This window comes from Struthio camelus, chromosome 33 (genome assembly GCF_040807025.1).
Source record: "Struthio camelus isolate bStrCam1 chromosome 33, bStrCam1.hap1, whole genome shotgun sequence".
Taxonomy (NCBI): Eukaryota; Metazoa; Chordata; class Aves; order Struthioniformes; family Struthionidae; genus Struthio; species Struthio camelus.
In genome coordinates, this window is record NC_090974.1 from 1 (window position 1) to 15,153 (window position 15,153).

The 15,153-nt window shown below is 69.3% G+C and overlaps 1 protein-coding gene across 1 annotated transcript; it reads left to right on the forward strand.

Moving 5' to 3' along the window:
• Positions 1-1,113: 1,113 nt before the first annotated feature.
• HAUS5 (HAUS augmin like complex subunit 5) lies at positions 1,114-15,078 on the forward strand (the record flags this gene model as incomplete). Its single annotated transcript, XM_068923410.1, has 17 exons — positions 1,114-1,289; positions 1,368-1,400; positions 3,178-3,202; positions 3,551-3,671; positions 6,475-6,538; positions 6,766-6,839; positions 7,096-7,147; positions 7,680-7,780; positions 8,229-8,298; positions 8,782-8,927; positions 10,317-10,473; positions 11,603-11,683; positions 12,277-12,398; positions 12,702-12,768; positions 13,381-13,507; positions 14,402-14,534; positions 14,890-15,078. Coding segments are annotated over 17 exons (1,658 nt in total), but the record flags the coding sequence as incomplete, so codon positions are not given.
• Positions 15,079-15,153: the final 75 nt, after the last annotated feature.

A 15,153-nucleotide genomic window follows, 5' to 3' on the forward strand; every position in this document is an offset into this window, starting at 1 on the left:
GGGGGGTCCTGGTGCTTTGTGGGGGTCTTGGGAGTTGCTGTGGGTCAGGAACAGGGGGTCCTGGTGCCTTGGGGGGGTCTTGGGGTCCCCCATGGGGCAGGAATGGGGGGTCTCGATGCTCTTTGGGGGTTTGGGGGTCTCCGTGGGGGTCTGGGCGTCACTGTGGGGCAGAAATAGGGGGTTGCAGTGCTCTCTGGGGGTTTGGGGGCTCACATAGGCGGTCTAGGGGTCGCAGAGGGGGTCTGGGGTCCCCTGTGGGGCAGGAATGGGGGGGTCGCACTGCCTTGGGGGGGTCTGGGGGTTGCTGTGGGGCAGGAATGGGGGGTCTCAGTGTGCTGTGGGGGTCTTGGGGGTCGCTGTGGGGGTCTAGGGTCTGCCGTGGGGCAGGAATGGGGGGTCCTGATGCTCTTTGGGGGGTCTGGGGGGTCTCCATAGGGGCCTGGGGGTCGCTGCAGGGGCCTGGGGTCCCCTGTGGGGCAGGAATGGGGGGTCCCAGTGTGCTGTGAGGGTTTTAGGGGTCTCTAGCGGTCTGGGGTCCCCCATGAGGCAGGAATGGGGGGTCCTGATGCTCCTTGGGGGTCTAGGGGTCTCCATAGGGGTCTGGGGGTCGCTGTGCGGGTCTGGGGTCCCCTGTTGGGCAGGAATGGGGGGTCCTGGTGCCTTGTGGGGGTCTGGGGGTCACTGTGGGGGTCTGGGGTCCCCCTTGGGGCACAGATAGGGGGTCCTAGTGGCCTGTGAGGATCACAGTAGGGGTCTAGGGGTCTCTTTGGGGGTCTGGGTTTTCCTGTGGGGCAGGGATGTGGGGTCCTAGTGCTCTCTGGGGGCTTTGGGGGTCTGGGGGTCGCAGTGGGGGTCTGAGGTCCCCCATGGGGCAGGAGTGGGGGGTCCTGGTGCCCTGTGGGGATTTTAGGGGGTCACAGTGGGAGTCTGGGGGTCCTTTGGGGGTCGGGGGGGTCGCAGTGGGGCTGGAGCAGGGGATCTCGGTGGCCTCTGGGGGGTCGCAGAGGGGGTCTGGGGACCCCCATGGGGCAGAAGCAGGGGGTCCCGCTCCCCTCTGGGGGGGATTTGGGGGGGGGTCACAGTGGGTGTCTGGGGCTCCCTCTGGGTCTTCAGCTTCATGTTGGGGCCCGAGAGGGGATTTGGGGGGTCCCTGGGGGGCTTGGGACCCCCCCACGATTTTGGGGTGCCCCCACGTGACCCCTCTTTTGTTTCCCCCCCCCCCCCAGGTTGTGCTCGGGGCCCTGCGCCGACATCTGGGCCTACGTCACGCGGCACGTGCACCACCGCCGGTGAGGGCCCAGGCGTCCGGGGAAGGCGGGGTGGGGCCCAGGCGTCCGGGCACTGACCCCCCCCTTCTCCCCCCCCAGGAACGTGAAGAAGATTCGGGGCAACCTGCTCTGGTATCTGCGGGGGGACCCGGCACCCGGGGACCCCCAAAACCCCTCGAATCCCCCCCCCAAAATGAGCTCTGGGACCCCCCCAAACGGGGGAGATGTTTCCCAATGTCGCCCAGAGCTCCCCGAAAGTCCTTAAACCCCCCCAAAAATCCACCCAGGGACCCCCAAACCCTTGAGTTACCCCCCAAAATCCATGCAGGGACCCCCATATTGCTCAGACCCCCCCCAAATCCACCTAGGGACCCGCAAAAGTCCTCAAATGTCCCCCAAACTACTTGGAAACCCTCAAAACGCCTGAGTTACCCCCAAAATCCCCCCAGGGATCCCCAAGCTGCTCTGATACCCCCCAAGATCTGCTCAGGGACCCCAAAACCCCTGAGTTGCCCCCAAAATGTACGCAGGGACCCCAAAACTGCTCAGACACCCCCCAAAATGCACTCAGGGACCCCAAAATTCTTGAGTTCCCCCCCAAATTCACCCAGGGAGCCCTAGATGCTCTTAGATACCTCCAATTCCACTCAGGGACCCCCAAACCCTTGAGTTACCCCCCAAAATGCACACAGGGACCCCAAAACTGCTCAGACACCCCCCAAAACGCACTCAGGGACGCCAAAATTCTTGAGTTCCCCCCAAAATTCACCCAGGGAGCCCTAGAAGCTCTTAGATATCTCCAACTCCACTCAGGGACCCCCGAACCCTTGAGTTACCCCCCAAAATCCATGCAGGGACCCCAAAACTGCTCAGACACCCCCCAAATCCACCGAGGTACTCTTAAGTGCGCCTGAGGACCTCTAAAACCCCTGAGTTCCCCCCAAAATCCATGCAGGGGTCTTCAAGATTCTTCGTTTACCCCCCAAAATCCACCCAGGTGCCCGCAAAACATCTCGGAAACCCCCAAAATTCATGTAGTGAAGCCTGGGAGACATCATTTACCATAAAAACCTAGCCAGGGACCCCAAAAACTGCTGAGTTCCCCCCAAAATCTGCTGAGGAATCCCCAAAGGTGTTGAGACACCCCCAAATCCGACCAATATCCCTCAAAAGCCTTGAATTACCCCCAAAGTCTTGCTGAGGATCTGCAAAACCCTTTAGATATCCCTCAAAGGCATTGAGCGACCCCCCCCAAACCTCCTGGACACCCCCAAAATCCACCCAAGGACCCCAAAATTTCTTGGCTTGCCAAAACTTAGCTGGTGATCCCTAAAATGTCTTGGTTGCCCCCAAATTCAGCTGAGGTTCTTCAAAGCTGCTCAGGTGCCCCAAAACTCATGAAACGACATTTAAAAGGCATCGGAGACCCCCAAAATGCACCCAGGAACTTCAAAATATCTTGGACACCCCAAAAACTCACTTGGGGACCCCAAAAATCCTTTGAACACCCCCAAAATTTACTCAGGAACCCCAAAACGGCGTTGAGGTTCCTCAAAGTTCTTGCAACGTTCTGGAACGTGTCGGGTTCCTCCAAAATCCCCCCCCGAACCCCAAAACCGCTCAAATTCCCCCCAAATTCCTCCCTCAGGCTCCCCAGAATCTCTCGGGCTCCCCCAAAACTTCTCAAACGCCCCCCCCAAATCCCCCCCAGGGAACCCCGAAACCTTCTGGAACTCCCCAAAATCGCTCGGGTGGCCTCAAATTTTTGGTGAAAATTCTCTCAAATTGCTTGAATCGCCCCAAAAACTCACCCAGGGACCCCCCCAAAACCCGTAAATACCCCCCAAATCTCCCCAGGGCCCCCAAAATTCACTGCCCCCCCCAGTTTTTTCCTTAATTCGGGGTGCAGGTACCGGCACTTGGAGGAGACGGAGGTGAGCGTTTTGGGGCCGATCGGGGCGGTTTTGGGGTTTGGGGAGTTTTTGGGGTGAATTCTGAGGGTTTGAGGGTTCTGGGGGGGTCCTGCGGTTTTGGGGGGTGCAGGGTGGGGTTGGGGGAAATGTTGGGGGTTTGGGCAGAGGATTTTGGGGTCAATTTGGGCAGTTTGGGGTGCTGGGGTGGGTTTTGGGGTGGAATGGGGGTATTTTGGGGTGCAGGGGCAGGTTTTGGGGTGGAATGGGGGGATTTTGGGGTGCGGGGGTGGGTTTTGGGGTGGAAGGGGGGTGTGGGGGTGCGGGGGGGGATTCGGGGGGCAGGGCTGACCCCCCCCCGTCTGCCCGCAGGGGTCGGAGGTCGCGGCCCCCCCCAGGGCCGAGCTGGGTGCTGCCGTCGCCCGCCTGCGCCGCGACCTGGGGGGGCTCCGGGGGCAGCTGGGGGCCGCCCTGAGCCGGGCCCAGGCCCAGGGTGAGGGCGCCCGGACGCCTGGGCCCCTTTTGGGGGGAGATTCCCGGACACCTGGGTCCCTTTTGGGGGGAGGTTCCCGGACTCCTGGGCCCCTTTTGGGGGAGGTTCCCGGACTCCTGGGCCCTTTTGGGGGGGAGGTTCCTGGACACCTGGGCCCCTTTGGGGGGGGAGGTTCCCGGACACCTGGGCCCCTTTGGGGGGGAGGTTCCCGGACTCCTGGGCCCCTTTTGGGGGAGGTTCCCAGACACCTGGGCTCCTTTGGGGGAGAGGTTCCCGGACTCCTGGGCCCCTTTTGGTGGGGAGGTTCCCAGACTCCTGGGTCCCTTTTGGGGGGAGGTTCCCGGACTCCTGGGCCCCTTTTGGGGGGGATGGCGTGTTACCCGGACTCCTGGGCCCCTTTTGGGGGAGGTTCCCGGACACCTGGGCCCCTTTGGGGGGGAGGTTCCTGGACTCCTGGGCCCCTTTTGGGGGAGGTTCCCGGACACCTGGGCTCCTTTGGGGGGGAGGTTCTCGGACTCCTGGGCCCCTTTTGGTGGGGATGGCGTGTTACCCGGACACCTGGGCCCCTTTTGGGGGGGGAGGTTCCCGGACACCTGGGTCCCTTCTGGTGGGGAGGTTCCCAGACTCCTGGGTCCCTTTGGGGGGGGAGGTTCCCGGACTCCTGGGCCCCGTATTTTGGCGGGGTGTAGTAGTGGTGGTGCTGGGGGGGGGGGGGTCTCTCGCCGGAGGCCCCCCCCGGACCCCCAGCAGCAAGAGGCGCGTGGGCGGCAGGGGCGGCGGCGGCGGGGGCCGGCGGGCGGCGGCGGGGGGGCCGGCGGCGGGCGCTGGGGCTGCGGCTGGCGGCGGCGGCGGGGGCCGGGGCCCGGGGGCGCCTGCGGCGGCTGGCGGGTCGCCTGGGCCGGCGCCTGGGCCGCCTGCGCGCTCTGGCCAGGTAGGGCGCACACGCGTGGGCGGCGGGGCGGGCCGTGCTGGGTCACGGCGTTGACGGGGCGCCTTGGGTGTTGGCGTGATGGGGCGTGTTGGGCGTTGACGGGGCGTGTTGGGTGTTGGCGTGATGGGGGGTGTTGGGCGTTGACGGGGCGCGTTGGGTGTTGGCGTGATGGGGGGTGTTGGGTGTTGACGGGGCGTGTTGGGTGTTGGCGTGATGGGGCGTGTTGGGCGTTGACGGGGCGTGTTGGGTGTTGGCGTGACGGAGCGTGTTGGGCGTTGACGGGGCGTGTTGGGTGTTGGCGTGATGGGGCGTGTTGGGCATTGACGGGGCGTGTTGGGTGTTGGCGTGACGGAGCGTGTTGGGTGTTGGTGTGACGGGGCATGTTGGGTGTTGACGGAGCGTGTTGGGTGTTGGCGTGACGGAGCGTGTTGGGTGTTGATGGGGCGTGTTGGGTGTTGGTGTGACGGGGCGTGTTGGGTGTTGACGGAGCGCGTTGGGTGTTGGCGTGATGGGGCGTGTTGGGCATTGACGGGGCGTGTTGGGTGTTGGCGTGACGGAGCGTGTTGGGTGTTGACGGAGCGTGTTGGGTGTTGGCGTGACGGAGCGTGTTGGGTGTTGGCGTGATGGAGCATGTTGGGTGTTGGCGTGACGGAGCGTGTTGGGTGTTGGCGTGATGGAGCGTGTTGGGTGTTGACGGAGCGTGTTGGGTGTTGGTGTGACGGAGCATGTTGGGTGTTGGTGTGATGGAGCGTGTTGGGTGTTGGCATGACGGGGCGCATTGGGTGTTGACGGGGCGTGTTGGGTGTTGGCGTGACGGGGCACATTGGGTGTTGACAGAGCGTGTTGGGTGTTGGCGTGATGGAGCATGTTGGGTGTTGATGGGGCGGGGCGTGTTGGGTGTTGACGAAGCGTGTTGGGTGTTGGCGTGACGGAGCGTGTTGGGTGTTGACGGGGCGTGTTGGGTGTTGGTGTGATGGAGCGTGTTGGGTGTTGACGGGGCGTGTTGGGTGTTGGCGTGATGGGGCGTGTTGGGTGTTGACGGGGCGTGTTGGGCATTGACGGGGCGTGTTGGGTGTTGGCGTGACGGAGCGTGTTGGGTGTTGGCGTGATGGAGCGTGTTGGGTGTTGACGGAGCGCGTTGGGTGTTGGCGTGATGGAGCGTGTTGGGTGTTGGCGGGGCGTGTTGGGTGTTGGTGTGATGGAGCGCGTTGGGTGTTGGCGTGACGGAGCGCGTTGGGTGATGATGGAGCGCGTTGGGTGTTGATGGGGCGCGATGGGTGTTGGTGTGATGGAGCATGTTGGGTGTTGACGGAGCGTGTTGGGTGTTGGTGTGATGGAGCGTGTTGGGTGTTGGCGTGACGGAGCGCGTTGGGTGTTGATGGAGCGTGTTGGGTGTTGACGGGGCGTGTTGGGTGTTGGCGGGGCGTGTTGGGTGTTGGCGTGACGGGGCGTGTTGGGCGTTGACGGGGCGTGTTGGGTGTTGGCGTGAGGGAGCGCGTTGGGCGTTGGCGTGATGGGGCGTGTTGGGTGTTGATGGAGCGTGTTGGGTGTTGGCGTGACGGAGCGTGTTGGGTGTTGATGGGGTGTGTTGGGTGTTGGCGTGATGGAGCGTGTTGGATGTTGACGGAGCGTGTTGGGTGTTGGCGTGACGGAGCGTGTTGGGTGTTGACGGGGCGTGTTGGCTGTCGGCGTGACGGGGCGTGTTGGGTGTTGGCGTGACGGAGCGTGTTGGGTGTTGACGGGGCGTGTTGGGTGTCGGCGTGACGGGGCGTGTTGGGTGTTGACGGGGCGTGTTGGGTGTCGGCGTGACGGGGCGTGTTGGGCCGTGGCGGGCCGCGTGGCGTGTGCTGGCGTGACGGTGCGTGTGCGCAGGGAGGCCGGCGAGGAGGTGCCGCTGGGGGCGGCGCTGGCGGCCGGGCTGGAGCCGGAAGTGCTGGTGAGCAGGGGGCGGGGCCTAGGGGGAGGGGCGGGGCTTAGCGACTCGGGGGCGGGGCCTAGGGGCTCGAGGGTGGGGCCTCAGGGAGGGGGGTGGGGCCAGCAGAACCCATGCTGGGGGCGGAGCACCAGGGCGGGGAGCGGGGCCGGGTGGGCGGGGCCTCTTGGGGGTGGGTGGGGCCAAGGTGGGCGGGGCTTGCTCTGACCCCGCCCCCCGCTCCCCTCCAGGTCGCCACCCGCGCCGCCTGCCGGATCCGGGCCGAAGCCCTGCGGGCCCTGCTGGAGCCCCGCCCCCGACCCGGGTAAGCTCCGCCCCCTTCTTGGCTCCACCCCCCACCCTTGCCTCCTCCCGCTCCGGGTGCTCCTGGCCCCGCCCCCTTTTTTTGGCCCCGCCCCTTTTTCTCTTGTTGTTTTAAGCCGTACGCGTGTGTTGAGCGTGTTCTTGTTGTCAATCACGGCTGACCTGTCAATCACGGCTCACCTGTCAATCACGGCTGGCCTGTCAATCACCTGCTCTGCCCCTGTCAATCACGCGCTGGCGGCCAATCCCGGGCTCAGGCTGGACGAGGAGCTGAAGGAGGCCAACGAGCGCTGGCTGCAAGCTGCCCAGGTGGGGACGCTGGGCCCCCCCCCTGGACGCCTGGGCCCCTCCCCGGACGCCTGGGTCCCTCCCCTGGACGCCTGGGCCCCCTTCCCCGGACGCCTGGGCCCCTCCCGGACGCCTGGGCCCCTCCCCGACGCCTGGGTCCCTCCCCGGACGCCTGGGTCCCTCCCCGGACGCCTGGGTCCCTCCCCCGGACACCTGGGCCCCTCCCCTGGACGCCTGGGCCCCTCCCCTGGACGCCTGGGCCCCCTTCCCCGGACGCCTGGGCCCCTCCCGGACGCCTGGGCCCCTCCCCGGACGCCTGGGCCCCTCCCCTGGACGCCTGGGCCCCCTTCCCCGGACGCCTGGGCCCCTCCCGGACGCCTGGGCCCCTCCCCCGGACGCCTGGGTCCCTCCCCGGACGCCTGGGCCCCCTCCCCCGGACGCCTGGGCCCCTCCCGGACGCCTGGGCCCCTTCTGGACACCTGGGTGCCCCCCCCGGACGCCTGGGCCCCCCCCGGACGCCTGGGCCCTCCCGGACGCCTGGGCCCCCCCGCAGGCCCTGCTGTCCCGTCACCCCCCCGGGCGGGTGCTGGCGGCGCTGGAGCACTTGGCCCTGGAGAGCAGCCGGGAGCTGCAGGCCCTGAACCGGCCCCCGGGGTAGGCGGGGCTTCGGCTCGGGGGGCGGGGCTTCGGCTCGGGGGGCGGGGCTTCGGCTCGGGGGGCGGGGCTAAGGCCCAGAGCCTGGAACCTGGGTGCTGGGCTGTAGAAGGGAGGTGCTGGGGGGGCGGAGCTAAAGGCTGGGGGTGGAGCCAAAGGCTGGGGGCGGGGCTGGCTGCAGGGGGTGGGACTACACCCTGGGGGCGGGGCTGTGGCCTGAGGGGGCGGGGCTAGAGCCTGGGGGCGGGGCTTGGAAGCTAGGTCATGATCTATGGAGGAGTGTGGTGTTTGGGGGGGGGGGCTAAAGCCTGGGGGCGGGGCTAGGGCTTGGGGGTGGGGCTACAGCAGGGTAAGCCCCTGATTGGGTGGGGATAGGGCTTGGGGGGGTGGGGTTACTGTGGGGGGGTGGGGCAAGGGGGGGCGGGGCTCACCTGGCCCCTCCCCTTAGGCCACCTGACCCGGATGCTGGCTCCGCCTCCGAGCCTGAGGCTCCGCCCTCCGTGGAGACCCTCATCCAGGTCTGTGGGGGGGGGGCAGGATTTTGGGGGGGGTTGGGGAGGATTTGGGGGTCCCCTGCTCCCCCCCCGGCACTGGGGGGGGACAAGGGGGTCCTGGGGGGATTTTGGGGGGATTTGGGGGGATTTTTGGGGCCCCCTGCTCCCCCCCCGGCACTGGGGGGCAGGGGGGGATTTTGGGGGGATTTGGGGGGTTTTGGGATCCTCTGCTCCCCCCCCGGCACTGGGTGTCCTGGGGGGGATTTGGGGGGATTTTGGGGTCCTCTGCTCCCCCCTGGAGCTGGGGGGGGCTGGGGGGGATTTGGGGGTCTTTCCCCCCCCCATAAAGGTCAGAGGGGGGGGATCTAGGGGAGCGATTTTGGGGGGGGGCTTTGCATGGAGTTGGGGGTCTTTGAACCCCCCCCCCGAGCACTAGAGGCCGTGGGGGGGTGGGGGGGTATTTTGGGGGGCTCAGTGTGGATTTTGGGGTGCTCTCCCCCCCCCCAGGAGGGCTGGGGGGCCGTGGGGGGGCTCTGGGCCCGCCTGGGCGCCCTGGGCGCCCGTCACCGTGGCCTCCGGCAGCGCCTGGCCGAGCTGCGCCGGGAGCTCGAGGGGCTCCTGGGGGGGGACCCCAAAAGCGCCGCCGCCGCCAGGTACCTTCGTGTCATCCCCCCCCCCCAAACCCTGGGGACCCCCCGGAGACCCCCTGAACCCCCCCAACCTCCCCTGCCTTCCAGGGGCCTTTCTTGGGCCCCCCAAACCCCCCCGGGGACCCCTAAACCCCCCCTGGGGACCCTCCTGGGGACCCCAACTCGCCCCTGGGGACCCCCAAACCCCCCTGGAGACCCTCCTGGGGACCCCAACTCACCCCTGGGGACCCCCAAACCCCCCCAGAGACCCTCCTGGGGACCCCAACTCACCCCTGGGGACCCCGCAAGCCCCCCTGGAGACCCTCTTGGGGACCCCAAACCCCCCAGGGACCCCCAAACCCCCCCGGAGACCCTCCTGGGGACCCCAAACCCCCCAGGGACCCCCAACCCCCCCCTGGGGACCCTCCTGGGGACCCCAACTCATCCCTGGGGACCCCCAAACCCCCCCAGACACCCTCCTGGGGACCCCAACTTATCCCTGGGGACCCCCCAAACCCCCCCAGACACCCTCTTGGGGACCCCAACTCGCCCCTGGGGACCCCCAAGCCCCCCTGGAGACCCTCTTGGGGACTCCAAACCCCCCAGGGACCCCCAAACCCCCCTGGAGACCCTCCTGGGGACCCCAACTCATTCCTGGGGACCCCCAAACCCCCCCAGAGACCCTCTTGGGGACCCCAACTCATCCCTGGGGACCCCCAAGCCCCCCTGGAGACCCTCTTGGGGACCCCAAACCCCCCAGGGACCCCCAAACCCCCCCGGAGACCCTCTTGGGGACCCCAAACCCCCCTGGAGACCCTCCTGGGGACCCCAACTCACCCCTGGGGACCCCCCAACCCCCCCCGGGGACCCTCTTGGGGACCCCAACCCCCCCCGGAGACCCTCTTGGGGACCCCAACTCACCCCTGGGGACCTCCAAACCCCCCCAGAGACCCTCTTGGGGACCCCAAACCCCCCAGGGACCCCCAAACCCCCCCAGAGACCCTCTTGGGGACCCCAACTCGCCCCTGGGCCCCCCCAAGCCCCCCTGGAGACTCTCCTGGGGACCCCAACTCACCCCTGGGGACCCCCAAGCCCCCCTGGAGACCCTCTTGGGGACCCCAACTCACCCCCCCCAGGGACCCCCAAACCCCCCTGGAGACCCTCTTGGGGACCCCAAACCCCCCCAGAGACCCTCCTGGGGACCCCAACTCACCCCTGGGGACCCCCAAACCCCCCCAGAGACCCTCTTGGGGACCCCAAACCCCCCAGGGACCCCCAAACCCCCCCGGAGACCCTCCTGGGGACCCCAACTCACTCCTGGGGACCTCCAAACCCCCCCGGAGACCCTCCTGGGGACCCCAACCCCCCCCGGGGACCCCTGGGGGGACTGAGGCCGCCCCCCCCGCCCCGCAGGCTGGCGCTGGAGGCGGCGGGGCTGGCGGGGGGCCGGGCGGCCCTGGCCCGGAGCTGCCGGGAGCTGGCGGCGGCGGCCGGGGCCGGCGGGCGACGGGGGTCCCGGGCCCGGCTGCGGGCGGCGAGGGGCCGCGTGCTGGCGCTGCGCCGCCGCCTGGTACGGGGGGCGCTGGGGGGGGGAGATTGGGGGGTCTGGGGGGGGTCTGGGGGTGCTGGGGGGGGAATTGGGGGGTGTGGGAGGGGGTTTGGGGGGTTATTGGGGGGTCTGGGGGGCAATTGGGGGGTCTGGGAGGGGGTCTGGGGGGTTATTGGAGGGTCTGGGGGGTTATTGGGGTGCTGGGGGGGAATTGGGGGGTCTGGGAGGGGGTCTGGGGGGTTATTGGGGTGCTGGGGGGGAATTGGTCTGGGAGGGGGTTTGGGGTGTTATTGGGGTGCTGGGGGGGATTGGGGGGTCTGGGAGGGGGTTCTGGGGGGTTATTGGGAGGTCTGGGGGGGAATTGGGGGGTCTGGGAAGGGGTCTGGGGGTTATTGGGGTGCTGGGGGGGAATTGGGGGGTCTGGGAGGGGGTTTGGGGGGTTATTGGGGTGCTGGGGGGAAATGGGGGGTCTGGGAAGGGGTCTGGGGGTTATTGGGGTGCTGGGGGGTTATTGGGGTGCTGGGGGGGAATTGGGGGGTCCAGGAAGGGGTCTGGGGGGTTATTGGAGGGTCTGGGGGGTTATTGGGGTGCTAGGGGGGAATTAAGGGGTCCGGGAAGGGGTCTGGGGGGTTATTGGGGGGTCTGGGGGGTTATTGGGGTGCTGGGGGGAATTGGGGGGCCTGGGAGGGGTTCTGGGGGGTTATTGGAGGGTCTGGGGGGTTATTGGGGTGCTGGGGGGTTATTGGAGGGTCTGGGAGGGGGATTGGGGGGTCATTGGAGGGTTTGGGGGGTTATTGGGGTGCTGGGGGGGATTGGGGGATCTGGGAGGGAGTTTGGGGTGTTATTGGGCTGCTGGGGGGAAATGGGGGGTCTGGGAGGGGGTTTGGGGGGTTATTGGGGTGCTGGGGGGGAATTGGGTCTGGGAGGGGTCTGGGGGGTTATTGGGGTGCTGGGGGGGAATTGGGGGGTCCAGGAAGGGGTCTGGGGGGTTATTGGAGGGTCTGGGGGGTTATTGGGGTGCTGGGGGTGTTTGGGGGTTCCCGGGGTGATGGGGGGGGCTGCTCGCTCTGGTTTTGGGGGGGTTCGCTGCGGTTTTGGGGGGGGGCTCTCCCTGACTTGGGGGGGGTCTCTGCCCGCTTCGGGGGCGCAGGCGCAGCGGCAGGAGCAGCTCCGCGCTCTCATCCGCGACGCGGCCGCCCTCAAAGGCCGCCTGCGGTCGGAGCAGGCTCAGGTGAGGGGGCCCCCCAAAACCCGGGGGCACCCCCCAAACCCCCCCCGAAACCCCCCTCCCCAAAACAGCAGCGTTTCCCCCCCCCACCCCCCGATTCGGGGCACCCCCACTTGCTCCCCGTTGGCGGTGGGGGCGTTTAGGGGGTGCTAAACCCCCCGGGGAGGAGGGGGGCGGTTTTGGGGTCCCCCCAGGTTTGGGGGTGCCCCAAGAGCCCCTCCCTGGGCGATTTGGGGGTGCCCCAAGGCTTTGCCCTGTGCACGTTTTGGGGGGGGTTTCCCCCCAAATTCGGCGGTTTTGGGGTGTTTTGAGGGTTAGGGGAACTTTGGAGGGGTTTTGGGGTCCCCTTGGATTTTGGGGGGGGCTCAGGGATGTGGGGGGGGGCTCGAGGGGGGTCCCAGGGTTTGGGGAGGGTGACAGCAGGGTCCCCCAAGTTTTGGGGAAGCCCCCGGGCTTGGGAAGTTTTGGGGGTAAAGAGCTAAATTTGGGAAGGTTTGTGGGGGCCCCTTGAGATTTTGGGGGGGGGGTTGGGGGTGCCCCAGTTTTGGGGGGACCCCAGTGACCCCCCCTCTCTTCCCCCCCCCCCCGAATCGCAGGCTCGAGCGGCGGCAGAGGCGGCTCTGGCCGGAGCCCCCCAAACCCTGAGCCAGGAGGGCGAGAGGCTGCGCCGGGCGCTGGGAGCACTGGGAGCACTGGGAGAGCCGGCGCCTGCCCGGCGGTGAGCCGGACGCCTGGGCCCCTCCCCCGGACGCCTGGGTTCTCCCCGGACGCCTGGGCCCCTCCCGGACGCCTGGGTTCTCCCCGGACGCCTGGGCCCCTCCCGGACACCTGGGTCCCTCCCGGACGCCTGGGTTCTCCCCGGACGCCTGGGCCCCTCCCGGACGCCTGGGTCCCTCCTGGACGCTGCGGTTCTCCCCGGACGCCTGGGCCCCTCCCGGACGCCTGGGTTCTCCCCGGACGCCTGGGCCCCTCCCGGACACCTGGGCCCTTCTGACCCCCCCCGCTTTCTCCTCCCCCCCAGGGACCCCCTGGCGCTGCCGCAGCCCCTCGCGCGGGTGTGCGACACCCTCGGCTTCCCCCCGTACAAGGTGAGTCGGGGGCACCCGGGGGTGGGGGAGGGTGTTGGGAGTGGGGGGGTAGGGAGCACCCTAATTTGGGGGGGGGGCTGGCAGGTATGTTTTAGGAGGAGATGATGGGCTGGGGGGCACCCGAGGGTGGGGAAAGGGGCTGGGGTGATTGGGGTATGCGAGGGGCCCAGGCGTCCGGGGAGGGGCCCAGGCGTCCAGAGGGACCCAGGTGTCCGGGGAGGGGCCCAGGCGTCTGGGAGGGATCCAGGTGTCCGGGGGGGGCCCAGGCATCCGGGGGGGCCCAGGTGTCTGGGGAGGGGCCCAGGTGTCTGGGGAGGGGCCCAGGTGTCCGGGAGGAGCCCAGGTGTCCGGGGAGGGGCCCAGGTGTCCAGGGAGGGGACCCAGCTGTCCGGGGAAGGGGCCCAGGCGTCCGGGGAGGGGGCCCAGGTGTCCGGGGAGGGGCCCAGGTGTCCGGGCGAGGAGGGACCCAGGTGTCCGGGAGGGACCCAGGTGTCCGGGAGAGACCCAGGCGTCCGGGGAGGGACCCAGGCGTCCGGGAGGGGCCCAGGTGTCCGGGGAGGGACCCAGGTGTCCGGGAGGGGCCCAGGCGTCCGGGCGCTGACCCCCGCGCAGGCCCCGGCGGCCCTGCTGCCCCACGTGGCCGAGCTGCGCCAGGAGCTGCGGCGCCTCCAGAGGCTGCTGAGAACCCGGCAGCGGGCGCAAGAGGAGCTGCGGCGCCGCCCCGCCCCCGACGGCCAGGGTGAGCTGGGGGCCCAGGCGTCCGGGGAGGGGCCCAGGCGTCCGGGGAGGGACCCAGGTGTCTGGAGGGGCCCAGGCGTCCGGGGAAGGGCCCAGGCGTCCAGGGAAGGGCCCAGGTGTCCGGGGAGGGACCCAGGTGTCTGGAGGGGCCCAGGCATCCGGGGAGGGGCCCAGGCGTCCGGGGAGGGACCCAGATGTCTGGAGGGGCCCAGGCGTCCGGGGAGGGGCCCAGGCGTCCGGGGAGGGACCCAGGCGTCCAGGGAGGGACCCAGGCGTCCAGGGAGGGGCCCAGGTGTCTGGGAGGGACCCAGGCGTCCAGGAAGGGGCCCAGGTGTCTGGGAGGGGCCCAGGTGTCTGGGGAGGGGCCCAGGCGTCCGGGGGGGGGACCCAGGTGTCTGGAGGGGCCCAGGCGTCTGGGGAGGGGCCCAGGCGTCCGGGGAGGGACCCAGGTGTCTGGAGGGGCCTAGGCGTCCGGGGGGGGGACCCAGGCGTCCGGGGAGGGACCCAGGTGTCTGGAGGGGCCCAGGTGTCCGGGGAGGGGCCCAGGCGTCCGGGGGGGGACCCAAGTGTCTGGAGGGGCCCAGGCGTCCGGGGAGGGGCCCAGGCGTCCGGGGAAGGGCCCAGGTGTCTGGAGGGGCCCAGGCGTCCGGGGTGGGGACCCAGGCGTCCGGGGAGGGACCCAGGCGTCCGGGGAGGGACCCAGGTGTCTGGAGGGGCCCAGGCGTCCGGGGAGGGACCCAGGCATCCAGGAGGAGCCCAGGCGTCCGGGGAGGGGCCCAGGCGTCCGGGAGGGGCCCAGGCATCAGGGCGGGGGGGCCCAGGCGTCCGGGGGGGCCGGGTGGCGGGCGGGGAGGCCGAGGGGCCCAGGCGTCCGAGGGACCCAGGCGTCCGGCAGGGCTGGCGGCGGCGCTCCGGGCGCAGGCCGAGGCCGAGGCCGCCTCCCTCCTCCCCCGGCTCCAGGCCGTCGCCCGCCAATGCCAGCGCCGCGTCGACGACTGGCCCCGCCTCCAGGCCCTCGTCAGCCAATGGTGAGCCGGGGGCGGGGGGTGGTGGTGGTGGAGGCTCCTCCCACCTTTGGGGGTGGGGCTAGGGGAGGCCACACCCCCATGAAAAGAGAGGAGGGGCAGTGAGGGGCCACACCCATAGGGGGTGGGGCTCTGGGAAGCCACGCCCCCATGGGATTGGTGGAGGCTGTTCACAAAGCCGCACCCACAGGGTGGGGCTGAGGCAGGCCACACCCATGCAGGGGGAGGGGCTATGGGAGGCCACACCCACGTGGAGGTCAGCTGTGGCAGGAAGGGGTGGGGCTACGGTAGGCCACGCCCACAGGGAGGGGGGAAGCCCCGCCCCCTCCCCACGTGACCCCTTTCTCTCCTCCTACAGGTGGGAGCAGCCGGCCCAGTGGGCCCTGGCCCCGCCCCCCGGCCGCCCCCCGCTCTCCCATTGGCTGCAGCGCTGGAGCCAGGCCGCCCGAGGCCACGCCTACCCCTGACCTCAACCCCCCTCGGGGGCGTGGCCTCGGCCGGCTCCACCCCCCTCCGGGCGGGCTGAGAATAAAAGTGCTGGGACAGAGCTGCTGCGTCGTGGCTTGGAGGGAGGGGGCGGGGCCAGGGAGGGGGCGGGGCCAGGGAGGGGGCGGGGCCAAGG